The 26938-nt window shown below is 50.0% G+C and overlaps 1 protein-coding gene across 1 annotated transcript in view; it reads right to left on the bottom strand.

The window, feature by feature from the left end:
- PSMD1 (proteasome 26S subunit, non-ATPase 1) overlaps positions 1–26938 on the bottom strand; it is a 201458-nt gene that overhangs the window by 117755 nt on the left and 56765 nt on the right. The window contains exons 10-12 of the mRNA XM_075340393.1: positions 11940–12028; positions 11588–11666; positions 11291–11464 (exon numbers count right to left, since the gene is read on the bottom strand). Of these exons, the coding sequence (XP_075196508.1) occupies positions 11291–11464; positions 11588–11666; positions 11940–12028 (342 nt within the window). The remainder of the gene's footprint in view (positions 1–11290; positions 11465–11587; positions 11667–11939; positions 12029–26938) is intronic.

Below are 26938 nucleotides of genomic sequence, written 5' to 3'. Positions count from 1 at the left end.
GCTGGGCGATACGCCGCTGGAACAACACTGACAGAGCCGAGACCTGTCCTTTGAGTGAATTGAAAAAGTTCTTTCGGTCTAATATAGCGCAATAAGGATATATGCTGATATTAGTTATTTAAACTTTATTAATTAGGCGCTCCTATTACAACGCGTTTCAGCGGAATTGCTTTCATCAGGTAAAATAGGAGCAGTATAAAAGGATCAGTATAAAACTTCTTATATAGATTAAAGGAGTGGACCTTTTGGGTCAAAAGGTCCACTCCTTTAATCTATATAAGAAGTTTTATACTGATCCTTTTATACTGCTCCTATTTTACCTGATGAAAGCAATTCCGCTGAAATGCGTTGTAATAATAGGAGCGCCTAATTAATAAAGTTTAAATAACTAATATCAGCATATATCCTTATTGCGCTATATTAGACTGAAAGAACTTTTTCATATACCCCCTCCCTATTGGGAATCGGTAATAGCTGCAAAGGACCTGCTGACATATCAAAAAATCCAGCTGGTAGCTGGAGGATTGAGGAACAAAAACCTGAATTCCATGGTGCCGGTGGAAATCAGTAGCCGACAACGTTACCCCAAATCTGGACTCCTGAAGCCTGGACACAGGATCTGCTCGGAGGAACTCCAGACTGATAAGCTTACACTGAAGTTGTGCGGGGGCGCACAACCAACAAAGGTGAGCAATTCTAATGTTTTAAACGCTAAAAGGATTCCACGGGTGCTTCTCATAGTGCGCTTGTTTTATCTATCTACTTTGAGTGAATTGAGGGATAGTCCTAGCTGCAGACTGGACTGTAGAAAGGACAGAAAGGTCGGCAAGGAAAAAGGCCAAGGAGCATGGCCGGAAGAGAGACACCAGGACAGGAAAATTCTCCAGGTCCTGTGATAGATTTTGGCCGAGGAAGAATTCCGAGCCCGAGTCATAGTGGAGATGACTTCAGGAGGAATACCAGAAGTCGTCAAGATCCAGGACTCAAGAGCCACGCCGTCAATCTGAGAAACGCAGAATTCTGGCGGAAAAACGGACCTTGTGAGAGAAGGTCTGGACGGTCCGGGAGATGCCACGGCACCTCTACGGACAGATGGAGCAGGTCTGGGTACCAAGCTCGCCTGGGCCAGTCCGGAGCAATGAGGATGACCCGACGGCCCTCCATTCTGATCTTGCGCAGGACTCTGGGCAAGAGAGCTAGAGGGGGAAACACGTAGGACAGACGAAACTGGGACCAATCTTGAACCAGAGCGTCCGCTGCCAAGGCCTGAGGATCGTGGGAGCGAGCCACGTAAACCGGAACCTTGTTGTTGTGCCGGGATGTCATTAGATCCACTTCCGGAGTGCCCAACTTGCGGCAGATTGACCGAAACACTGCCGGATGCAGGGACCACTCGCCGTTGTCCACGGTTTGACGGCTGAGATAATCTGCTTCCCAGTTTTCCACGCCTGGGATGTGGACTGCGGATATGGTGGACTTGGAGTCCTCCGTCCACTGAAGGATGCGTTGAACCTCCAACATTGCCAGGCGGCTGCGTGTCCCGCCCTGGTGATTGATGTAGGCAACAGCTGTCGCGTTGTCTGACTGGACTCGGATGTGCTTGCCCGCCAACAGGTGGTGAAAGGCTAAGAGAGCTAGAAGCACAGCTCTGGTTTCCAGCACATTGATCGAGAGGGCTGATTCGGACGGAGTCCAAGTGCCCTGCGCTCTGTGGTGGAGATATACCGGTCCCCAGCCGGATAGACTGGCATCCGTGGTGAGGATCACCCAGGACGGGGCCAGGAAGGAGCGTCCCTGAGACAGAGAGAGGGGCCGAAGCCACCACTGAAGGGAGCCCCTGGTCTGTGGCGACAAAGCCACTAACCTGTGCAAGGAGGAAGTCCGCCTGTCCCAACAGCGGAGAATGTCCAGCTGCAGAGGACGCAGATGGAACTGGGCAAAGGGAACCGCCTCCATTGACGCCACCATCTGACCCAGCACCTGCATTAGGTGTCTGATGGAATGACGGCGGGGCCTCAGCAAAGAGCGCACCGCCAGATGGAGGGACTGCTGTTTGACTAAGGGCAGCTTCACAAGTGCCGGCAGAGTCTCGAATTGCATCCCTAGGTACGCGAGCTTCTGGGTCGGAGTCAGAGTGGATTTGGGCAGATTGACAAGCCACCCGAATTGGGCTAGAGTGGCGAGAGTGAGCGAGACACTCCGCTGACAGTCTGCGCTGGATGACGCCTTGACTAGAAGGTCGTCCAGGTAAGGAATCACTGCCAACCCCTGGAGGTGCAGAACCGCAACCACTGCTGCCATGACCTTGGTGAATACTTGAGGGGCCGTGGCTAACCCGAAGGGGAGAGCCACGAATTGGAAATGTTCCTCTCCAATTGCAAAACGTAGCCAACGCTGGTGTGAAACTGCAATTGGCACATGCAGATCGGCATCTCTGATGTCGATGGATGCCAGGAAATCCCCTTGGGTCATTGAGGCAATGACTAAACGCAGAGATTCCATGCGAAAATGCCGCACCTGAACATGCTTGTTGAGAAGCTTGAGATCCAGGATGGGCCGGAAGGAACCGTCCTTTTTGGGGACTAGGAAGAGATTTGAGTAGAAACCCCTGAACCGTTCCCGAGCGGGAACCGGTACAATTACTCCGTTGGCCTGCAAGGATGCCACGGCCTGAGAGAAGGCGGCGGCCTTGGAGCAGGGGGGAGTTGACAGAAAAAAATCTGTTTGGCGGGCTGGAAGAGAATTCTATCCTGTAGCCGTGGGAGATGATATCCCGTACCCACTGATCGGAGACGTGTTGAAACCACACGTCGCCAAAGTGGGAGAGCCTGCCACCGACCAAGGACGTTGCTGGCGCGGCCAGATAGTCAAGAGGAGGCTGCCTTAGTGGCAGCAGCTCCTGCGGTCTTTTGAGGACGCGGCTTCGTGCGCCAGTTGGGCTTTTGGTCCTTGGCTGAGTTAGTGGACGAGGCCGAGGGCTTAGAGGACGACCAGTTGGAGGAACGAAAGGAACGAAACCTCGACTGGTTCCTACCCTGGGCAGGTTTCCTGGTTTTAGTCTGTGGCATGGAAGTACTCTTCCCGCCAGTAGCTTCCTTAATAATTTCATCCAGTTGTTCGCCGAATAGCCTGGATCCAGCAAGAGGGAGCCCAGCAAGGTACTTCTTTGAAGAAGCATCTGCCTTCCACTCTCGAAGCCACAAGATCCTGCGGATAGCGAGGGAATTAGCCGAAGCCACCGCAGTGCGGTGAGAAGCCTCCAGCATGGCAGACATGGCGTAGGATGAAAAAGCTGAAGCCTGGGACGTTAAGGCAACCATTTCGGGCATAGATTCCCTGGAGAGGGAATGCATCTCCTCCAGAGAAGCAGAGATGGCCTTGAGAGCCCACACTGCTGCAAAAGACGGGGAGAACGAGGCCCCAGCCGCCTCATATACAGATTTGGCCAGACTATCAACCTGGCGGTCAGTGGCATCCTTAAGAGAGGTGCCATCAGCCACTAATACAACGGTCCGGGCTGAGAGTCTAGACACCGGAGGGTCTACCTTTGGTGAATGAGCCCACTCCTTGACCACCTCAGGTGGAAAGGGAAAACGGTCATCAGAACCGCGCTTTAGGAAGCGTTTGTCAGGACAGGCCCTAGGCTTGGTCACAGTGGCCTGAAAACTGGAGTGGTTAAAGAACACACTCCTTGTCCTCTTAGGCAAGGTAAACTGGTGCTTTTCTGCCAGAGAGGGTTGCTCCTCTGATACTGGCGGATTGAGGTCCAGTACAGAATTAATGGACGCAATCAAATCACTAACATCTGCGTCACTTTCGGACAGATCAATGGGGCACATGGAGGTAGCGTCCGAGCCCCCAGTAAAGGCATCCTCCTCGTCCTGCGAGTCAGCTCGTGAATCAGAGCCACGGGACGAGGAAGGAGAGGGAGCCCTGCGTCTCCTTTTAGGAGGACGGGGTCTGGGACCAGATGAAGAATCCTCTGTGAGCTCCGCTGAGAGAGCCCTAGCAGCAGAGGCGCCCTGAGAAGGGGGCTGATGCATGGTCAGCAAAGTCCGGGACAGCTGTCCCATGGAGTCGGCAAAAGACTGGGAGATTGACCTAGAGAAGGATTCTACCCAAGCCGGGGGTTCAGCCACCGGAGCAGCCGGAGGGACCACTGTGGGTGCGATACCAGGCTGAGGCATTGCCATGTTAGAGCAGGCATCACAATGTGGATATGTGCTCGGTTCAGGCAGCACGAGCTTACATGCAGTGCATATTGCGTACAGCCTTTAAGCCTTGCTCCTCGTGTGAGACATGCTGCTGAAGTGGGGGCTCTGAGCCAGAATGACCCCCAGAGAGTATATAAGCAGGTCCACAACCGGAGGTTGTGGCTTACCAGACCGTTTGTGTGCCCTCCAGATCCCACAGACCGGACCCCCAGACAGATTAGCAGAGATGCTGCAGCCAGCGCCGATCGCTGTGAGAACGCTGATAAAATGGCGCCGGAGCGAGGAGAGGGGGCGGGGTCTACTCTGAGAGCGGGATCTGGAGGGCCAAGGAGATTTACAGGGGAGGGGACATTTACTCAGAGAGGAGTGTCCCTCCCCTGTGCCGAACGGCCGCTGGGCGGAGCCGCACGGTCCCTCTGCATGATTGACATGCAGAGGCAGTGAAATCGAAACTAGGCCTCAGGCGAAGCCGGGGCCTAAATTTAAGCGATGCGGCCGGTGCGCAGGCACCATCGGCGCGGTTCTCAGGTGAAAGCCAGAGAACCGGCCGGAAATGTCAGAACAGATACACAGCCCACTCTCCCCAACAATAAAGTACAAGGGACCCCCCGAAAATAACGTCTCAGATACTTAGCTTGTGAGACGCAGGGTTTCAAGTCCCTGGGGATGAGTGCTCCGTCCGGCAGGATCCTGAAGGGCTGCGGATGGAGACCGGTCTCCTGCAAGGCAGGGAGAACCGTGCTGGCTCCCACTTCAAGCCAGAGCCCGAGGGATGGTGAAGGAGCGTGGCATGTAAGGCTCCAGCCCTGAAATCAACCTTAACAACACCGCCGACACAGTGGGGTGAGAAGGGACATGCCGGGAGTCCAGGCTTGGACCCGCTTTTCTTCAAACTCTTTCCAAAAATCAAAAATCAGATGAGAATGCATGTGTGGATGTATGTCTCCTGAACACAAAGCATTGAACTGGCTATATTTGGTTATCCAGGGGGTGTATATGCTCAGAGGGAGGAGCTACACTTTTTAGTGTAGTACTTTGTGTGTCCTCCGGAGGCAGAAGCTATACACCCAATGTCTGGGTCTCCCATAGGAACGATAAAGAAAAGCCCTGTGTGAGCATAGCCTTATGCTGTCTTTTACAGCATTTTTACAACTCCTTCATGAAAAGAAGATTTTGGCTACTCCCCATAAAATCTCTTTATCTGAACCTTTATTGGTGGTGTGGGGGGGGGAACACGACCAGAAACTATGGTGTATGCTTTAGCCACTAGGAGACAGATTGCAAAAAAAAAAAAAATGAACTCCTCCTCAGCAGGTTACACCCACTAACTGGAACCAAACTAGTCAGTTAGTGAGAAAGCAGTAGAACAAGCAACAGTAAGGCAAGAAAATATCAAGGTAAGCACACACTGAAGTAAAGTAGTAAAACCAACACAAGGGAGGGTGCGGTGTCTCCCAAATGAAGGCTCAGAGGAAGAGATTTTACGGTGAAACCTTGGGATGTCCTAAAGCAATCCCAAGGGTGGGACAAAACAGAAGGAAGTCAAGATCAGGCCTATGCCCAGGCAACTGCCACTTGTATATGCCGAGGCAAAAAAGTGTGCACTCTGTAGAACTTGGTAAAAGTATACACAGAGGACCAGGTAGCAGCCTTGAAGAGCTGTGACACCGAGGCAGGGCCAGCGTCAGCATGCGGCATACCCGGGCAAATGCCGGGGCCCTGGTCGAGCTGGGGGGGCCCACTCGGCCTCGTCAGTTCTGCTGTCCCCGGGCCGAGTTACGGGGACCGCAGTCCTTGTCACTGGAAACTGTGGCTGCCGGCTCTTTAAGGCCCGCAGACCACAGCTTTCACTTTGTTCTCCTGCATTGAGCATCATCTGTGGGCGGAGCTACCGCCCGGCGTCCTGCTCGGTCCCACAGATGAAGGAGTCACAGAGCCAGCGAGCGACCTCCAGCACATCGCTTCCCTCCGGCGCTGTGTGGGCCCCATCTGCACCGTGACCTGATCAGTATGTGGGACATCACTCCCTCCCTGTACCCCCGTGCGTGTGTGGCCCCCGGAGCTGCGTGTGTGGCCCCCGGAGCTGCGTGTGTGGGCCCCGCAGAGCAAGGTGTGTGTCTGTCTGTATGTATATATGCAGCAGAGCAGTATGCGTGTCTGTATGTATGTATGTATATATGCAGCAGAGCAGTATGCGTATCTGTATGTATGTATGTATATATGCAGCAGAGCAGTATGCGTGTCTGTTTGTATGCATGCAGAAGAGCAGTATATGTGTGTCTGTATGTATGCATGCAGCAGAGCAGTATATGTGTGTCTGTATGTATGCATGCAGCAGAGCAGTATATGTGTGTCTGTATGTATGTATGCAGCAGAGCAGTGTGTCTGTATGTATGTATGCAGCAGAGCAGTGTGTCTGTATGTATGTATGCATGCAGCAGAGCAGTATGTGTGTGTCTGTCTATATGTATGTATGTAGCAGAGCAGTGTGTGTGTGCCTGTCTATATGTATGTATGTAGCAGAGCAGTATGTGTGTGTCTGTCTATATGTATGTATGCAGCATAGCAGTGTGTGTCTGTATGTATGCATGTACGATGTGTATCTATGTAGGTCTGTGTATATGACTGTTTAGATTTGTCTGATTATATGTATCTGTGTGAGTTTGTATTTAAATATGTATATTTGCGCGCGTGTGTGTGTGTGTGTGTGTGTGTGTGTGTGTGTGTGTGTGTGTGTGTGTGTGTTTGTTTGTGGGGCCCACTGGGACTCTTACGCCCGGGGCCCACAAAAACCTGGAGCCGGCCCTGCACCGAGGCCTGAGGTTGGACAGCCCAGGAGGCCCCCACTGCATGGGTAGAATGAGTCATGACCATAAGCGAGGCCGGTCTATTTTCTCGATATATGCTTCCAAGATGGTAAATCAAATCCAATGCGCAATAGCAGCCTTGGAGGAGGGTAGCCTCCTGTGATGGCCATCTGAAATCACATACAGGGAATACGAACCTCTGAAAGATGCTGTAAGGAAAACATAGAGCCAAATAGCTCAGACGAGATTCAGGTTGTGTAAAGATCACTCCAGCGGTTGAGATGGAGATGGCCAGAACAATGGAAGCACAATATCCTGATTAAGGTGGAAGGCAGAGGCCACCTAGGGAATAAAGGATTGCATGGAGTAATACCCCCTTGTCCTGATGGAGAATGAGGAATAGTGAACTAGAAGATAAAGCTACGAGTTCTGAGACTCACCTGATTGAGGTGATCACCAGCAGGAAGGCAACCTTCCAAGAGAGCAAAGACAGAAATCTCTAGAAAGGTTCAAAGGGGGGACCCTGAAGAACATCAAAAACTAAATTGAGATTCCATGGGTCAATAGAAGATCTAACAGGGAGTACAAAGTGAGTGACGCAGATTAGAAAGGTCCTGATCTGAGAGAGGGAAGCCAAATTCCTTATTTTTTTGCAGGACGGGTTGTACTTTTAATTGAAACCATCAGTTTTACCACATAGTGTACTGTAAAACGACAAAAAAATTCCAAGTGAGGAAAAAATTGCAAAAAAAAAAAAAAGGTGCGATTGCACATTTGTTTTTGGGGTATTTTATTCCATGTGTTCACTATATGGTAAAACTGATGTGCCGGTGTGATGTCTCAGGTCGGTACAAGTTCCTAGCCACCAAACATGTATAGGTTTAGGGTATGTGCGCACGTTGCTTTTTACCTGCTTTTTACCTGCTTTTTTGCTGCTTTTTCTTCTGCGCTGTTTAATGCCAAAATGGATGTGTTCTTCTATTCAAGCAAAGTCTATGGGAATTTGGGTTTCTTGTTCACACTATTGTTGTTCAAAATGCTGCCTTTTTGTTGCAGAACTTTGGTCAAAAACTCAGCTTTGCAGTGCAAAACCCAAATGGCAAAAACAATTGACATGTTGCTTCTTTGAAAAGCTGAGTTTTTGACCAAAGTTCTGCCACAAAAAGGCAGCATTTTGAACAACAATAGTGTGAACAAGAAACCCAAATTCCCATAGACTTTGCTTGAATAGAAGAACACATCCATTTTGGCATTAAACAGCGCAGAAGAAAAAGCAGCAAAAAAGCAGGTAAAAAGCAGGTAAAAAGCAACGTGCGCACATACCCTTACTCTTATCTAAGGGGTTTAAAAAAAAAAAAAATCAGAAGATTGTCCAAAAAAAAAAAAAAAAAGTGACGCATTTTTTGTGCCATTCTCCATGACCCATAGCACTCATTTTTCGGCATATGGGGCTCAGTGACTGCATTTTTTTTTCTCAACCTGAAGTTTTTAATGGTACCATTTTTGTGCAGATTTTGCACAAATTTGCGATGGCTAAAAAAAAAACGTAATTTTGGAGTTTGGAAATTTTTTGCCTCTACGCCGTTTACCAATCAGATTAATTTATTTTTTATTTTCATAGATCGGGCATTACTGAACACGGCGACCAAATAGATGTATATTTTTACCCTTTAATTTTCAATGGGGCGAATGGGGGGTGATTTGAACTTTTAGGATTTTATTTTTTTTATATTTTTTTTTTAAACTTGTATTACTTTCTCTTTAATCTTAGTAGTCCCCAAGGGGAACTATAAAGGATCGGCAGTCTGATTGAGGATTCATTGCTCCTGATCAGAGCAGCATCACTCTGATCAGCAGAAATGCGTCATTCTTATTACAGCCGGTGCTGTCGGCTGTAACAGGAACTACGTCATGAGCGACAGGAGTGTTAAAAAACCCTGTGCTAGCACGGCAACCATCAACTCCCCTTAATCGCGAAACAGGCACATCGATGGCGACAGGGAAATGCTTGTTTCTAGCTGTAGAGCTTTAAATCGCGCTATCACATTTTGACAGCGCGATTTAAGGTGTAAACAAATCAGCAGACATGTGCGGCATCACCACCATCACACCGCAGCAGCCGGTGATCACCCCTTCACGATTTAGGATGTACAGTTACATCCTAGGTTGTGAAGGGGTTAAGGCAGCTAAGAGACAGCCTGGACTTTAAGCCAGACTATAAGAAGTCAGCAGGGTGGGGAGCAAAAAAAAAAAAAAAAGATAAGGGAGTGACTTGGTTAACTTCACAGCAGCGAAAGAAGGCCTTTAAAGTGCAATGGAAGATACAAGAGAAAGAGGGCTTCCTTGCCTTGATCTTGGTGTGAATGCCCTGATATGAAAGCCCACCTGCCTTTAACACTGCAGCTTCAACAGCCATGCTGTTAAATAGAAACTGAATTCTGGTGGAAGATGGGATCCTGGGAAAGAAGATCTTGACATTGTGTAAGCTTCCAAAGGATGTCTGTGAGAAGATTGATTATCTCCAAGTACCAGGGTCTTCTGGACCAGTATGGAGCTGCGAGGATGACAAGCACTCCTTCTTGATAACCCTGGGCCTAAGAGGCAGAGGGAGGAAAGATATTGAAGGGAGAACTAGGACCAAGTAATTGCCAGAGCACGGAAGTCAAATGAAAAAGGGTTTGCAGGACCAAGAGACAAACCGAGGGACCTGGTTGCTTCTTCTAGACGTCATCTATGTCCTGTGTGCCCCATCTGACAGATTTAGAGACCACTTGCCGCTGAGAGGCCTTCGAAGCTTAGGAAGTCAGCGGCTCAATTGTCCACTCCGGGGATATGCACTGCTGAGATTGCCGCAATGTTCTGTTCAGCCCACGATAGAATGTCGATTACCTCAGACATGAATGTCTTGCTCAGAGATTGTCGTACAGAGTCTGGATTGGGTCGTTTGAGACAAAGTCCTGCCAATGAAAGTGAGAGAGAAATATGGCTCTGAATTCCAGAATGATGATGGGAAGAGATGATTCTTGAACTTTCCAGCAATCCTGAATTGTGTATCTCTGAAACAATGCTCCCTGGCGTTTGTCATCACGATTTCCTAGCGTATCAAGAACAATGATCTCTCACGGTGAATGAGAGGGGAGTATTGCCACCAGCTTAAGAACTGTGTGTCCCTGGGAGCAAGGAGGAGGAGTCGGTCCAGAGATGATGATGTCCTGTCCCATCAAGAAATGTTAACAAGCTAGAGAGGACGCGGTGGGGGCATCCAGTCATGTGGAGGAAAATCTGTGAGCTCTGGATGCTGCCATCTACTTTGATGCCCCTGAGACCTCCAAGAAGAAGCTGGTCTAAAGTAGACTTGTTTCCTTTTCTGACAAACCTGACTTTTAAATAAAATAAAATCCAGCTCCTTTCTCACAAACAAGGGAGACTGTCTTCAGGAGCCCCATGGAGGGGAGTTGCTGGTACTGGTCCTTCTCCCCTCCCTGCACTCTCTCACTCTGGAGGGCGAGCGAGTGGTGCTGGAGAAGGAAGGCAAGGACCGTCTCTAACCACTGCCTCTAACCACTGAATTGTTAGGGTAAAAGGTCCTGATGGACAGACCAGGGAGAGGTATAAAGTGGATCAGACCCCACTGTTCTCTTAGTCTCTTGGGGGGGAGGGGGATGACAGATTGGCTCTCCCACTAGGTTTACCCAATCACAAGCTGAACCTGAAAGAAAAGGTAGAAACAGGTCCATGGGGAACAGTGTCTGCCGCCTACGGACTATAAGCTAAAAATGATTAGCATACACCCATGGTTTCCCCATATCCCCCAAAGAAGCGAAAGAGAATGACTTATAAATTCTTCCTTTCCATATGGTAATTGTTGCAAAGCAGGCCAATGAAGGTGGCCCAACAATGCTTAGCACCCCCTCATCCCATGCAATCGCTATGTGGGGGAGTTATGATTTTATGGAGAAGTTGCAGAACTGCTATTAAATACAGCACAAGGGAGGTGGATACAGTTTATAAACTGAAAACTGGTAACTGTTCCCTTTCAGTTTCTCACTTCTTATAAGTCACTCACGGCTCCTGCTGCAGCAACAGTAGTACTATATAGTGGGGGAGGGAAGGCACAGCCTACCATGACATGTATACCCTATTAAGGTATCTGGAGAAAAATAGTTCTGAAGGGACAACCGTATTTTGGCAGATGGCCCCTGCTTTGAATTCCTTACAGGCACATTTATTACACAGTATATTTCCCAACATCCGAGACATAAGTCTTACATCATTGCTGGCGTTCTTCAGCTGGTTGAGGAGGTAGTCGATTATATCACCACCATGGTTCGCATGAATGAGTCCCAGAGCATACAGGCCGCCTCCTTCCTGGTACGCAGAGCCAGGGGAAGTGTCCTTTGGCAAATATGTAGCCATAAGCTGCAAAGCCTCCTTCTCATGGCCCTGTGGGAGGAAAGAATTGACCAATATATATATTAAAAAAAAAACTAAACGGCCACAGAAAATGGTTTATCTACAAATGCCATATAATTATAGGCTAAAGATATGTGGCTTTGGCTCCCTTACCTTGTGAATGACTCCTAAACTAGCAGTGGCAGTGAACTTTGCCCAATTCGTAGCTCTCGCCAGCCACTCCAGATTATCTCTGTCAATACAGCAAAAAAATTGTTAAATTACCATCTGCAATTGTTGCAAAAGACAATATGTACGCTATATCTCCTTGGAGAAATACTAACTGCTAACTCTAGCTAGAATAGATCAGCATCTACAAAATTGAAAGAAGGCATTCTAACGAACGGTTGCCATCTACATCCTTATCGACTGAGCCTATACTAAGTGTCAGTGACAACAGTGGGATGGATCCATATAAAACAGTGGGATCCTATGCATTAAAGAACATCATAAACCTGGCCCTTACCTGAGGAACTGATCACTGGTGGTGCCACAGTGCATAAAAGAATTTGCTATTACAGTCGCTGTATGACACACAGAATTCCTCACCGCATCCTAAAAGACAAAGCTCATCGTGAGTGTGCACTATATAAAAATGCCCAGTCATACTTCACATTGGAATTCACGTCCAAAACGGATATGTTGCATAACGTGCTAAATGGAAGCAGAGGATTCACCATTATTATGGGGCCGAATCTGTGTTCCATGAGGCCTTTGTGTTTAGAAAGAAAAACGTCTGTGTTGCAGTATACACACAATGTTATGCTCTTCCAGGAGGACAAAGATGGCGGCCATGTGGACATGAAGTAAGCTCCAGGCCGCCATGTCAACCTATCAGCCACCTGTGATCGAGTCACAGGGGTAGGCATTTGGAGCTATTGCATTCACGTACTGACATATTTGCTATTTAGATTCCGCAGTTAGTGATTGGCACTGGCATTTAAATGGTTAAACAGCAGCGATCAGAGATGGCTCTGGTACTAGCCATTACAGCAAGATGTTGGCTATGCACCACAAATGGCATCTCCTGGGTGTAGTGGGGACCAGCACCTCAGCTCGCTTTATACATCAGAAATTGACATGTGACAAATTGTTACATCAGATGGAAAGGGAACCTGTCACCAGATTTGGTGCCTATAGGCTGCAGCCACCACCAGTGTGCTCTTATATACAGCATTCTAACATCCTGTATATAAGAGCTCAGGCCGCCTTATAGAACATAAAACACACTTTATAATACCCACCTAGGAGGTCGCTCCGGTGCAGACTGGTCAAATGGGTGTCTCCGTTCTCAGTGTGCGGCGCCTCCTCTTTTGACCATCTTGGTCTTCCTTCTTCTGAGACCGGTGTGCATGACGCGATCTACGTCATGCACACAGGCCAATAGCGAGGTCCTGCGCAGGCGCACTACAATACTTTGCCCAGGGCAGATCAAAGTGCGCCTGCGCAGGACCTCAGTGCCGGCGAGTGTGAATGACGTAGGATGCGTTATGCAAACTTAATAGAACGAAAGGCGCTTACCGGAACAACTGTCAAAAATCCTTTATTCCATCGTCGGGTCACATGTGAAGGTAGTAGGGGAGGGGGGCACACAAAGCACGTCGAACGACTGCCATTTTGCGTCTGTACACGACGTGAACATGGAGGCGTCGTGTACAGACGCGAAACGGACGTCGTTCGACGTGCTTTGTGTCCCCCCTTCCCTACTGCCTTCACATGTGACCCGACGAGGGAATAAAGGATTTTTGACAGTTATTCCAGTGAGTGCCTTTCGTTCTATCAAGTTTACATTTGAATGCTTCTTTACACAGACAGATCAGAATAAATGCATAAATATATAAGAATAAATAAGTGCGAAATCTGTTTACACAGGACGATGCACAGAGAAAACCGATAATCATTTCTCATGCAATGCCCTCGGGGAGAGAGCAGTTCCCAAGCTTCAGCCTCCTCAGGTTTTTCCCTGTCCAGCCCCAGCATCTTCAGCTCGAGTGATCGTTCACTTGTGTGTGATATCAGGAGTCACGCAAGGAAGTCAAAGTCTGCTAACAATCAACCTGGGAAGGCAGAATTCTAAAGTACTCTTAATTTATTATACTCAGTGCTATTACACAGCACTCTATAGACGTGATTATCACTGTGCCCATTGGAGCTCACAATCTAAATTGTCTATCTGTATGTCTTTGGAGTGTAGGAGAAAACTGGAGATCCCAGAGGAAACCCACGCAAACACGGGGAGAACATACACACTCCTTGCAGATGTTGTACCAGATGGGATTTGAACCCAGGACCCCAGCGCTGCAAAGCAACAATGCTAACCACTGAGCCACCGTGCTGCCCTTATTTAAACTTTCATTACATATGAATAAAAACAATTATCTGGGAATGCAGCAACCAATAGAAGATATGAAGGTGTTGATGGTTTTGCATTTCAAAGACTTGCAAACGCATAAAGTTGACTTTCAGTGAAACTCCATCCTACTGACAGATTCCCTTTTAACCCCTTCAGCCCCGGGGCACTTTCAGTTTTTGCTTTTTGCTCCCCTTATTCCGACAGCCGTAACTTTTTGATTTTTCCGTCAATCTTGCCAAATATCAGCATTTGTTAATTTCCCCTTACAAGCTGGCCTCCCACAATTCCCCTTACCTACTCCTCTAGTCTGCCCTATATATCTGGGGGTGTCTTAAGGGGCGCATGCATGCGGGGTGTTGCATGCGTGCCATCTTATGCAAAGTGCCACTGTTGCTAAGTGCCTGGCAGTTATTTCAATGGCAGTTAGTCAGGGCAGGAGTCAGCAGGTAAACTACTCTTTGACACCTTTTGTGTCAACCATGACCATTTTTTCTATCCTTACCATCCTATTTGCTTTTACCGTCCACTTTCACCGCCCTGTACCCCCTCCATCACTACTCATCCACATCGGTCCCTCTCTCCTCCCCTCTCCTATGTACAGCTCCCAGGCTCTTTTCACCTATCTGAATAATCTCAATCCATCATACTCCAGGGTCTTGCAGAAAAAAACATGCCACAACTCCAAACACCATCTGACCTTTCTCCTGTTAATTCTACTTCTCTCAGGCGATATCTCTCCTAATCCCGGTCCACCCCATGCTAACTTTACCCCCTCCCCCACCTCCCATAGAAACCCAGCTAACCTCATTGACATTAGTTGTACATCCTCACTTCCCTCTTTTAATTGTGCTCTTTGGAATCCACGGTCCGTATGTAACAAGCTTTCTTACATCCACAACCTCTTTCTCAATAACTCTCTTAATCTACTAGCCCTCACTGAAACCTGGATTCAGGAGTCTGACACTGCTTCCCCTGCTGCCATTTCTCATGATGGTTTACACTTTTCACATTCACCAAGACCTGAAAACAGACATGGTGGTGGAGTCTGTTTACTCCTGTCCCCTCAATGCACTTTCCAGGTCATCCCCCCAGCTCCATCACTCTCATTCCCATCCTTTGAGGTACACACCATCAGACTCTTCCATCCCCTTTCCCTCAGAGTTGTGTCATATACCGTCCACCAGGCTCACCCACCCAGTTCCTTGACCACTTTTCAGCCTGGCTGCCACACTTCATGTCATCTGAATTACCAACCCTCATCCTAGGAGACTTCAACATCCCCATGAACAGCCCCTCCTCCCCATCAGCATCCCAGCTTCTATCTCTCACCACCTCCCTTGGCCTCTCACAGCTCTCAAATTCAAATTCAAATTCAAATTCAAATATGCTTTATTGGCAGGACCAAAATACAATTAGTGTTGCCAAAGCAGGAGAAATACAGTAAGTGTGGTGGGAGGGGATCAGGGTTATGGGGAGTTGGGGGGCACAATTTGGGCCTCTGAGACACATGAAGATGGTAACACCCTTGACCTGGTCTTTATCCGCTTCTGCTCAATCTCTCACTTTGACAACTCACCTCTTCCCCTCTCTGACCACAACATCCTCTCCTTCATGCTCACAAACCCTCGTCCGCCCCAGCACACTCCCACCTATCACACATTCAGAAACCTACAGGCCATTGACTCTCAGACACTTACAGACTCTCTACACTCATCACTGTCCCCTATCTCCTCACTTTCCTGTCCTGATCTGGCTTTAAACCACTACAATGAAACACTCAGTAGCACCCTGGACCAAGTAGCACCCCTCACTCTCAGAACCTCCAAACACAGAGTAAAACAGCCTTGGCTCACATCCCAAACTCGATTTCTTCAGCGATGCTCCAGGAGTGCCGAACGCCTCTGGAGGAAAACCCGCACACCAGAAAACTTCATCCACTACAAGTTCATGCTAAGGACCTACAACTCTTCCCTTCACCTCGCTAAACAGACCTACTTCACCACCCTTATCTCTTCACTATCAAACAATCCAAAAAAGCTCTTTGACATCTTTCACTCCCTCCTCAGTCCCAAAGCACAGACCCCTATCACAGACCTTCATGCTGACAACCTGGCCTCGTATTTCACAAAGAAAATAAAAAACATCCGCCGAGAGATCAGCTCCCAGCCACCAAGCCTTGTGAATCCCATCCCTCGCCACATCCCATCCAGCTCACTTTCCACATTTGACCCAGTCACAGAGGAGGAAGTCTCCAGGCTCCTCTCCTTCTCGTCCTACCACTTGCCCTACTGATCCCTTTCCCTCACACCTACTCCAGTCTCTCTCCAGTTGTCACCACTCACCTAACTAAAATCTTCAATCTCTCTCTCTCTCTTCTGGTATCTTCCCCTGTTCCCTCAAACACTCTATCATTACTCCATTAATAAAAAAACCTTCTCTTGATCCGTCCTGCACAAGCAACTACAGACCAGTCTCCAATCTCCCCTTCATCTCCAAACTCTTGGAGCGCCTGGTCTACTCTCGTCTCACCCGCTACCTTTCCACTCACTCTTCTAGATCCTTTAGGCTATGTGCGCACTGGGAAATGGAATTTTCTTGAGAAAATTCCGCATGCTCGCAAAGATTACCGCACCCGCGGTAAAAAAAAACGCGGGAAACCGCACCCGAAAACCGCATGCGGTTTGCCGCGGTTTTGTTCGCGGTATTGCCGCGTGCGGGTTAGGATGCGCTTTATTGCATCCAATGCAATAAAGCACATTGAAAAAAAAATTTAAAAAAAAGTCATTTAATTCTGAGATAGTAGATAGATAGACAGAAGAATAGATAGAGGGATAGATAGATAGACAGACAGATAGATAGATAGAGGACAGATCGCTACATTTCCCACGGTCGGCAGTGAGTTCACATTACCGGCCGTGGGAAATGACCGGTAATTACCTCTGCTGTCTGCTGCATTCATTCAGCGCTGTGTCTGTGACAGTCGCGGCTGGATGTAAGCAGCACAGGACCTGTGGATTACATCGGAGCTTTGTTTGGGGGGGGGGGGGGTTAATAAAATGGTGAACGAGGCTTGTTTGTTTTATTTAAAATAAAGGATTTTTCGGTGTGTTTTATTCACTTTACTTACGGGTTGATCATGTCAGCTGTCACATAGACGCTGCCATGATCAAGCCTGGACTTAATGGCGGTGATCCACCACCATCATTAACCCCTTGTATTACCCTGCTGCCACTGCTACACGGCGGCAGGAAGAGCCGGGGACACTCCGGTAGTGCCGCATAATGCATGCAACATTCCCGGGGCAGCTGCGGCTGATATTCTCGGCTGCGGGAGGGGGAGTGAGGCGGGGGACATTAACCCTGCCCCTCTCCCTCCCCAGCCTGAGAATACCGGGCCGCCGCTGTGTGCTTACCTCGGCTGGAAGGTAAATATACAGCGGAGCCCACGTTCTTTGTTTTCTATATTTCCGTTTTCTTTCTATGTGTGTTCTATATGTCTGTGTTCTATGTCTGTGATGTCTGTGTGTGTCTGTGATGTGTGTGTGTTTACTCTCTCCTCCGCTTCCTCTTCCTGTAATGACATCACTTCCCTGCAAAACCGCAGACAGGCTATGTACATTACCGGAGGTAAACCGCGAAATACCGCAGGGAATAACGCAGGAAAACGCAGTGAACCGCACAGAATTTGCTTCCTGCGTTATTCCCTGCGGGATTTCACAATTAACATTGGAGTCAATGGAGTGAAATCCCGCAGCGACGTGCGGAAAAAAGAGAATTTTGTTTACTTACCGTAAATTCTTTTTCTTATAGTTCCGTATTGGGAGACCCAGACATTGGGTGTATAGCTTCTGCCTCCGGAGGACACACAAAGTACTACACTCAAAAGTGTAGCTCCTCCCTCTGAGCCTATACACCCCCTGGAGAAACCAGATCTAGCCAGTTAAGTGTAAAAGCTGAAGGAGAATAGCCACCCACAAGTAAAAACAGAGCAAGCACCGGAACAACCGGAGCCTCTGTCTACGACAACAGCCGGTGATAACACGCGGAACAAGAAACTGCCAACAGGCAACAGGGAGGGACCTGGGTCTCCCAATACGGAACTATAAGAAAAAGAATTTACGGTAAGTAAACAAAATTCTCTTTTTCTTTATCGTTCCTATGGGAGACCTAGACATTGGGACGTCTCAAAGCAGTCCATGGGTGGGAATAAACAGAAAAACTGAGAAGTAGGCAGAGCCTAACTTCACAAGTGGACGACAGCCGCCTGAAGGATGCGTCTGCCCAAGCTCGCATCTGCTGAAGCATGAGCATGCACTTGGTAGTGCTTCGAAAAGGTATGCAGGCTAGACCAAGTGGCAGCCTGACAGACTTGCTGAGCCGTAGCCTGGTGCCTGAAAGCCCAAGAGGCACCGACAGCTCTTGTCGAATGTGCCTTGATCCCCGGCGGGGGAGGCACCTGAGAACCCAGGTAGGCATCCGAAATGGTGGACCTAATCCAACGGGCTAAGGTCGGCTTAGAAGCAGGGAGGCCCTTGCGCCGACCTGTGGTTAACACAAAAAGAGAGGTGCACCGCCTAAGAACAGCGGTGCGAGACACATAGATCCGGAGCGCACGCACCAGATCCAAAGTATGCAACGCTTTTTCAAAGCGATGAACAGGAGCCGGACAAAAGGAAGGTAGGGTAATGTCCTGGTTAAGGTGGAAAGTAGAGACCACCTTAGGAAGAAAGTCCGGAGTCGGACGGAGAACCACCTTGTCTTGATGAAAAACCAAAAAAGGGGACTCCGAAGAGAGCGCGGCTAAATCAGATACTCTCCTAAGGGACGTTATGGCCACTAGAAAGACCACTTTCTGTGAAAGACGAAACAAAGAAACCTCCCTAAGAGGTTCAAAGGGGGGTTTCTGCAAAGCCGTGAGAACCAAATTGAGGTCCCAGGGATCCAAGGGCCGCCGGTAAGGCGGAATGATGTGAGACGCACCTTGCATGAAGGTGCGGACCTGAGCCAGCCGGGCGATACGCCGCTGGAACAGCACTGACAGAGCCGAGACTTGTCCCTTGAGAGAGTTGAGGGATAGTCCCAGCTGCAGACCGGACTGTAGAAAAGACAGAAGGGTTGGCAAGGAAAAAGGCCAAGGAGAATGGCCAGAAGAACGACACCAGGACAGGAAAATTTTCCAAGTCCTGTGATAGATCTTGGCAGAGGAAGACTTACGGGCCAGAGTCATCGTGGAGATGACTTCAGGTGGGATACCAGAAGCCGTCAAGATCCAGGACTCAAGAGCCACGCCGTCAATCTGAGAAACGCAGAATTCTGGCGGAAAAACGGACCTTGTGAGAGAAGGTCTGACGGTCCGGAAGATGCCACGGCACCTCTACGGACAGATGGAGCAGGTCTGGATACCAAGCTCGTCTGGGCCAGTCCGGGGCAATGAGAATGACTCGACGGCCCTCCATTCTGATCTTGTGCAGAACTCTGGGCAAGAGAGCTAGAGGGGGAAACACGTAGGGCAGACAAAACTGGGACCAGTCTTGAACCAGAGGGTCCGCTGCGAAGGCCTGAGGATCGTGGGAGCGAGCCACGTAAACCGGAACCTTGTTGTTGTGACGGGATGTCATTAGATCCACGTCCGGAGTGCCCCACTTGCGGCAGATTGACTGAAACACTGTCGGATGCAGGGACCACTCGCCACTGTCCACGGTCTGACGGCTGAGATAATCTGCTTCCCAGTTCTCCACGCCTGGGATGTGGACTGCGGATATGGTGGACTTGGAGTCCTCCGTCCACTGAAGGATGCGTTGAACCTCCAACATTGTCAGGCGGCTGCGTGTCCCGCCCTGGTGATTGATGTAGGCAACCGCTGTCGCGTTGTCTGACTGGACTCGGATGTGCTTTGCCCGCCAATAGGTGGTGAAAAGCTAGGAGAGCCAGGAGCACGGCTCTGGTTTCCAGCACATTGATCGAGAGGGCTGACTCGGACGGAGTCCAAGTGCCCTGTGCTCGGTGGTGGAGACATACCGCTCCCCAGCCGGAAAGACTGGCATCCGTGGTGAGAATCACCCAGGACGGAGACAGGAAGGAGCGTCCCTGAGACAGAGAGAGGGGCCGAAGCCACCACTGAAGAGAGCTCCTGGCTTGTGGTGACAGAGCCACTAACCTGTGCAAGGAGAAAGGCCGCTTGTCCCAACAGCGGAGAATGTCCAGCTGCAGAGGACGCAGATGGAACTGGGCAAAGGGAACAGCCTCCATTGACGCTACCATCTGACCCAGCACCTGCATTAGGTGCCTGATGGAATAACTGCGGGACCTCAGCAGAGAGCGCACCGCCAATTGGAGGGATTGCTGTTTGATCAAGGGCAACTTCACAAGTGCCGGAAGAGTCTCGAACTGCATCCCTAAGTACGTGAGACTCTGGGTCGGAGTCAGAGTGGATTTGGGCAGATTGACAATCCACTCGAATTGGGCTAGAGTGGCAAGAGTGAGCGAGACACTCCGCTGACAGTCTGCGCTGGATGAAGCCTTGACTAGAAGGTCGTCCAGGTAAGGAATGACTGCCAACCCCTGTAGGTGCAGAACTGCAACCACTGCTGCCATGACCTTGGTGAATAATCGAGGGGCCGTGGCTAACCCGAAGGGGAGAGCCACGAATTGGAAATGTTCCTCTCCGATTGCAAAACGTAGCCAACGCTGGTGTGAAACTGCAATTGGCACATGCAGATAGGCATCTCTGATGTCGATGGATGCCAGGAAATCCCCTTGGGTCATTGAGGCAATGACTGACCGCAGAGATTCCATGCGAAAATGCCGCACCTGAACATGCTTGTTGAGAAGCTTGAGATCCAGGATGGGCCGGAAGGAACCGTCCTTTTTGGGGACTAGGAAGAGATTTGAGTAGAAACCTCTGAACCGTTCCCGGGTGGGAACCGGTACAATAACTCCGTTGGCCTGCAAGGATGCCACGGCCTGAGAGAAGGCGGCGGCCTTGGAGCAGGGGGGAGTTGACAGAAAAAATCTGTTTGGCGGGCTGGAAGAGAATTTTATCCTGTAGCCGTGGGAGAGGACATCCCGCACCCACTGGTCGGAGACGTGTTGAAACCAAGCGTCGCCAAAGTGGGAGAGCCTGCCACCGACTAAGGACGTTGGTGGCGCGGACAGATAGTCACGAGGAGGCTGCCTTAGTGGCAGCAGCTCCTGCGGTCTTCTGTGGACGCGCCTTTGTGCGCCAGTTGGATTTTTGGTCCTCGGCTGAGTTAGTGGACGAGGCCGAGGGCTTAGAGGACGACCAGTTGGAGGAACGAAAGGAACGAAACCTCGACTGGTTCCTACCCTGGACAGGTTTCCTGGTTTTGGTTTGTGGCATGGAAGTACTCTTCCCGCCAGTAGCTTCCTTAATGATTTCATCCAGTTGTTCACCGAATAGCCTGGTCCCAGCAAAAGGGAGCCCAGCAAGGTACTTCTTTGAAGAAGCATCTGCCTTCCACTCTCGAAGCCACAAGATCCTGCGGATAGCGAGGGAATTAGCCGAAGCCACCGCCGTGCGGTGAGAAGCCTCCAGCATGGCAGACAAGGCATAGGATGAAAAAGCGGAAGCTTGGGAAGTTAAGGCAACCATCTCGGGCATAGATTCCCTGGCGAAGGAATGCATCTCCTCTAGAGAAGCAGAGATGGCTTTGAGAGCCCACACTGCTGCAAAAGATGGGAGAAAGAGGCCCCTGCCGCCTCATATACAGATTTGGCCAGAAGGTCAACCTGACGGTCAGTGGAATCCTTGAGAGGTGCCATCAGCCACTGATACCACGGTCCGGGCTGAAAGTCTAGACACGGGGGGGGGTCTACCTTTGGTGAATGAGCCCACTCCTTGACCACCTCAGGTGGAAAGGGAAAACGGTCATCAGAACCACGCTTTGGGAAGCGTTTGTCAGGACAGGCCCTGGGCTTTGTCACAGCGGCCTGAAAACTGGAGTGGTTAAAGAACACACTCTTTGTCCTCTTACGCGAGGTAAACTGGTGCTTTTCTGCCAGAGAGGGTTGCTCCTCTGATACTGGCGGATTGAGGTCCAGTACAGAATTAATGGACGCAATCAAATCACTAACATCTGAGTCACTTTCGGACATATCAATGGGGCACATGGAGGTAGCATCCGAGCCCCCAGTAAATGCATCCTCCTCGTCCTGCGAGTCAGGCTCCGAAACAGAGCCGCGGGGCGAGGAAGGGGAGGAAGCCCTACGTCTCCTCTTAGGAGGACGGGACCTGGAACCAGATGAAGAATCCTCTGAGCTCCGCTGAGAGAGCCCTAGCAGCAGAGGCACCCTGCGTTCAGCAAAGTCCGGGACAGCTGTCCCATGGAGTCGGCAAAAGACTGGGAGATAGACCTGGTTAAGGATTCTACCCAAGCCGGGGGTTCAGCCACAGGAGCCGGAGCAAAAAAAAAAAAACAAAAACAAAAACAAAACAAAAAACAAAAACAAAAAACCACATTAAAAAAAAAAAAAAGTGAGCCGGAGTATGAGATGGTATACATGGTACTTGTGAGACCATGTTCACACTGGCCATGAGACAAAGAGAAACCAAGGAAAAAATTGTGAAAAAATACCCTGCTGTAACTAAATAAAAGCATAGTGCATATAAACATAGGGTACTTGGTAAACACTGTTTTTGATCAAAAAAAGCATAAAGCTATCCCACCAACGCCAAGGTGTACCCAGTTGGGATAGTACCTACACTCTCTAATATTAAAACCTTACCATGGGTCTAAAATAGGCCTCAATGTGGCTAAGGGCTGAGAGCGACCGGGTCCCAACAGGACACACACAGTCAGGGGGATTCACAGAATGAAATGTCCAGCTCGCTGAGAAGGGGGCCACTCCCTGTTTGTACTGAATACAAAAAAACTACATAAAAACAAAAAAGTGAGCCGGAGTATGAGATGGTATACATGGTACTTGTGAGACCATGTTCACACTGGCCATGAGACAAAGAGAAACCAAGGAAAAAATTGTGAAAAAATACCCTGCTGTAACTAAATAAAAGCATAGTGCAAAGCATACATATACTATCCCAACTGGGTACACCTTGGCGTTGGTGGGATAGCTTTATGCTTTTTTTGATCAAAAAAGAGAATTTTGTTTACTTACCGTAAATTCTTTTTCTTATAGTTCCGTCATGGGAGACCCAAACCATGGGGTGTATGCTACTGCCCCCGGAGGACACACAAAGTTACTACACTCAAAAACGTGTAGCTCCTCCCTCCTAGCATATACACCCCCTGCTAGCCAGATCTAGCCAGTTTAGTGCAAAAGCTGAAGGAGGACATCCACCCACAAGAAGTGACAGAGTAAAATCCGGAAGAACCGGAACCTCAGTCTACAACAATAACAGCCGGTGAAGACACACGGAACAGGAAACCTGCCAATAGGCAATAGGGAGGGTGCTGGGTCTCCCATGACGGAACTATAAGAAAAAGAATTTACGGTAAGTAAACAAAATTCTCTTTTTCTTTATCGTTCCTTATGGGAGACCCAAACCATGGGACGTTCAAAAGCAGTCTATGGGTGGGAATAAACAGACAATTGAGAAGCAGGCAAACCTAACTTCACAAATGGGCGACAGACGCTGGAAAAATGCGTCTGCCGAGCCCACGTCTGCCAGAGCATGAGCATGCCTTGGGTAGTGCTTCGAAAAAGTATGCAGACAAATTCGAGCTGCAGACTGACAGACCTACTGAGCCGTAACCTGGTGCCTGAAGCCCAAGAAAAAAAGGCGCCGACAGGTCTGACCAAATGTGCTCTGATCCCCGGTGGGGAAGGCACTTGAGTACACTTGTAAGTCTCAGAAATGGCTGACCTAAGCCAACGATCAGGGTCGGCTTAGATGCCGAGAGACCGCTACGCTGACGAACAGTCAGCACCAGTGAGGTGCACCGCCTAATAACGGCGGTGCGAGACACGTAGATCCGAAGCGCCCGCACCAGATCTAGGATATGCAACGCTTCCTCAAGCGATGAACAGGAGCCGGACAAAAGGAAGGCAGGAAAATTGCCCCGGATAAGGTGGAAGCAGTAACCGCCTTAGGGAAAAAGTCCAGAGTCGGATGAAGACCACCTTGTCTTGATGCAAAAGAGCAAAAAAGGGGGTGACTCCGAGGGAGCGCAGCCAGAACTCTCTGGCGGGAAATTATAGCCACTAGAAAGACTACCTTCTGTGAAAGACACAACAAAGAAACCTCCCGAAGACGGCGCAAAGGGGGGTTTCCGGGAACCGTGAGGACCGGATTAAGGTCCGAGGTCTCCATAGGCCGCCGGAAGGCGGAATGATGTGAGATGCGCCCTTAAAGGAGCGCACCGGAGCCAGCCGGACGATACGCCGCTGGCACATACTGACAGAGCCGAGACCTGTCCCTTAATGAGGGATAGTCCTAGCTGTAGACCGGACTGTGGAAGGGACAGGAGGGTCGGCAAGGCCAAAAAAAGGTCAAAGGACACTTTGGAGCTCGAGTCAAAGTGGAGATGACTTCAGGAAGGATATCAGAAGTCGCTAAGATCCAGGACTGAAGAGCTATGCCGTCAATCTGAGAATCCAGAATTCTGACGGGGAAAAAACGGACCTCTTGAGAAAAGGTCTGAACGGTCCGGAAGATGCGAAGGCAACCCAACGGACAGAAGGAGCAGGTCAGAGTACGAAGCCTGCTTAGGTCAGTCTGGAAGAATGACCCGACGGCCCCCTTTACCGATCTTGCGCAGGACTCTGGACAAGAGGTAGAGGGTGAAATTCGTAAAGAGACAAAGCTGGGATCAAACATGAACCAGTGTGTCTACCGCAAAACCTGAGGATTGTGGACCACGGTAGGACAGCTGAAATAGCCTGCCTCGTAGTTTTCACATCTAGGATGTGGACTGCGGATACGGTGGACTAGGAGTCCCTTGTCCACTGAAGGATGTTGAGCCGCCATGATTGCCAGGCGGCTGAGAGTCCCGCCCTGGAAGCTGGTGTAGGAAAACGCTGTCACGTTGTCCGACTGGACTCGAATGCGCCTAGCCGCCCACAGATGGTGAAGGCTTAGAGAGCAAGAAATACAGCCCTGAATTCCAGCACATTGATCCAGAGGGCTGATTCGGACAGAGTCCAAGCGCCCTGCGCTCCACGTGGAGATATACCGCTCCCAAGGCGGATAGGCTATCCTGGTGAGGATCACCCGGAACGGGCCAGAAAAGGCGCGCCCCTGAGACAGAGTGGCCGAAGCCACCACTGAAACGAGCCCCTGGTCAGTGGCGAAGCCACCACCCCGTGGGAGGAGTGAGTTCGCTTGTACAGCGGAAAACATCCAGTCTCAGAGGACGCAGGAAAAACTGGGCAAGGAACCGCTTCCATTGACGCCCTGAGAACCTCTGGTTCGAAGTCAGAGTGGACTTGGACAGAAGACAAGCCACCCGATAGGTCAGAGTGGCGAGAGTGAGCGGAGCACTCTGCTAAGAGTCAGCACTGGATGAAACCCCGACAAGAAGGCCGTCCAGGGCTAAAAATCACTGCCAACCCCTTGGGGGGCAGGACCCTGATCACAGCTGCCCCAATGAGAATACTCGAGGGGCCTTGCTAACCCCAAGGGAAGAGCCACGATTGGACCACTCCGATTGTCAAAACGTAGTCAACGCTGGTGTGAAACTGCGATTGACTCCTGCCGATAGGCATCTCTGATGCCGATGGTCGCTAGAGAATCTCCTTGGGGTCTTGATTGATCCGGTGAAAAAAAACACACGGAACAAAACCAAGACTCAATGTGAAAACGCCACACCTGGCTATGCTTGAAAAGCTAAAGATCCAGGTCGGAAGGCACCGCCCTCTTCGGGGACTAGGAATAGATTTAAGCAAAAATCTCAGAACCGTTCCCAGACGGGAACCGGTACATTACTCCATTGGCCTGCCAGAAATGCCACGGCCTGTGAGAAGGCGGCGGCCTTGGAGCAGGGAGGAGATGACAGAGAAAATCTGTTTGGCGGGTGGACAGAAGTCCATCCTGTAGCCAAGGGAGATATAATCTCGCCCCCACTGAACGGAGACGTGTTAGAACCCTACGTCGCCACGTGGAGAGAGCCTGCCACCGACCAAGGAGGTTGTTGGCGTGGCTAAATAGCTCGGAGGAAGCTGACTCAGTGACAGCATCTCCTGCGGCCTTCTGAAGACGCAGCTTCGAGCTATTTGGTTCTATGAACCTAGGCTGAGCTAGAGGACGACCAGATGGAGGAACGGAAACCACCGAAACCTCAACTGATTCCTGTCCTGGACAGGTTCCCTGATTTAGGTTTGTGGCAAGGAAGAATACTCCCCGCCAAGAGCTTCCTCAATTTCACTCAGTTGGTTCCGAGGAAACTGGTCCCACCAAGGGGGAGCCCAGCAGGGAACCTCCATAGAGGCATCTGCCTTCCAAATCCGAAGCCACAGGAGCTTGCGGATAGCGAGGAAGGTAGCCCAGATCACCGCCGTGCGGCGTCCAGCATGGCAGATCTGGTATAGGATGAGAGAACTGAGTCTGGAAGTTCAGGCAACCGTTTTGGCATAGAGTCCCTGTGAGAGAATGCATCTCCTCCAGAGAAGCAGAGAAGGTACAAAAAAAACGCACTGCCGTAAGCTGAGGAGAACGAAGCTCCTGCCGTCCCCCTTGGCCCAAAGGACAACCGGGCGGACCGCAGAACCGTAAGTGAGGAGCCATCAGCCACTGACATAACGGCCCGGGCTGAGCCACCTAAGGTGAATGAGCCCACTACTTGACCACCATTGGTGGACAGGGGAAATCCAGTCCTCAGAATCACGCTTCATGGGAAGCGACTGTCAGAGCGGACCCTGGGCTTGGTCACAGGGGCCTGAAAACTGGAGAGGTTAAGGAACACACGTTGTGTTCACCTAGATAAGGTAACACCGGCGGATTGAGGTCCAGTACAAAATTAATGTACCGTGGGATCCATATAGAGGTGCCGTCAGCCACTGATACAACTATCCGGGCTGAAGTCTAGACACCGGAGTGGCTACCCTTGGCGAATGAGTACACTCCTAGACCACCTCAGATGGGAGGGGGAGACAGGCAGCAGAACTCCGCTGTGGGGTCTGCAGGATAGGCTGTGG

This window comes from Anomaloglossus baeobatrachus, chromosome 3 (assembly GCF_048569485.1).
Source record: "Anomaloglossus baeobatrachus isolate aAnoBae1 chromosome 3, aAnoBae1.hap1, whole genome shotgun sequence".
Classification (NCBI taxonomy): Eukaryota; Metazoa; Chordata; class Amphibia; order Anura; family Aromobatidae; genus Anomaloglossus; species Anomaloglossus baeobatrachus.
The sequence above is the reverse complement of the archived record's forward strand: the minus strand, read 5'-3'. Positions and strand labels throughout refer to the sequence as shown.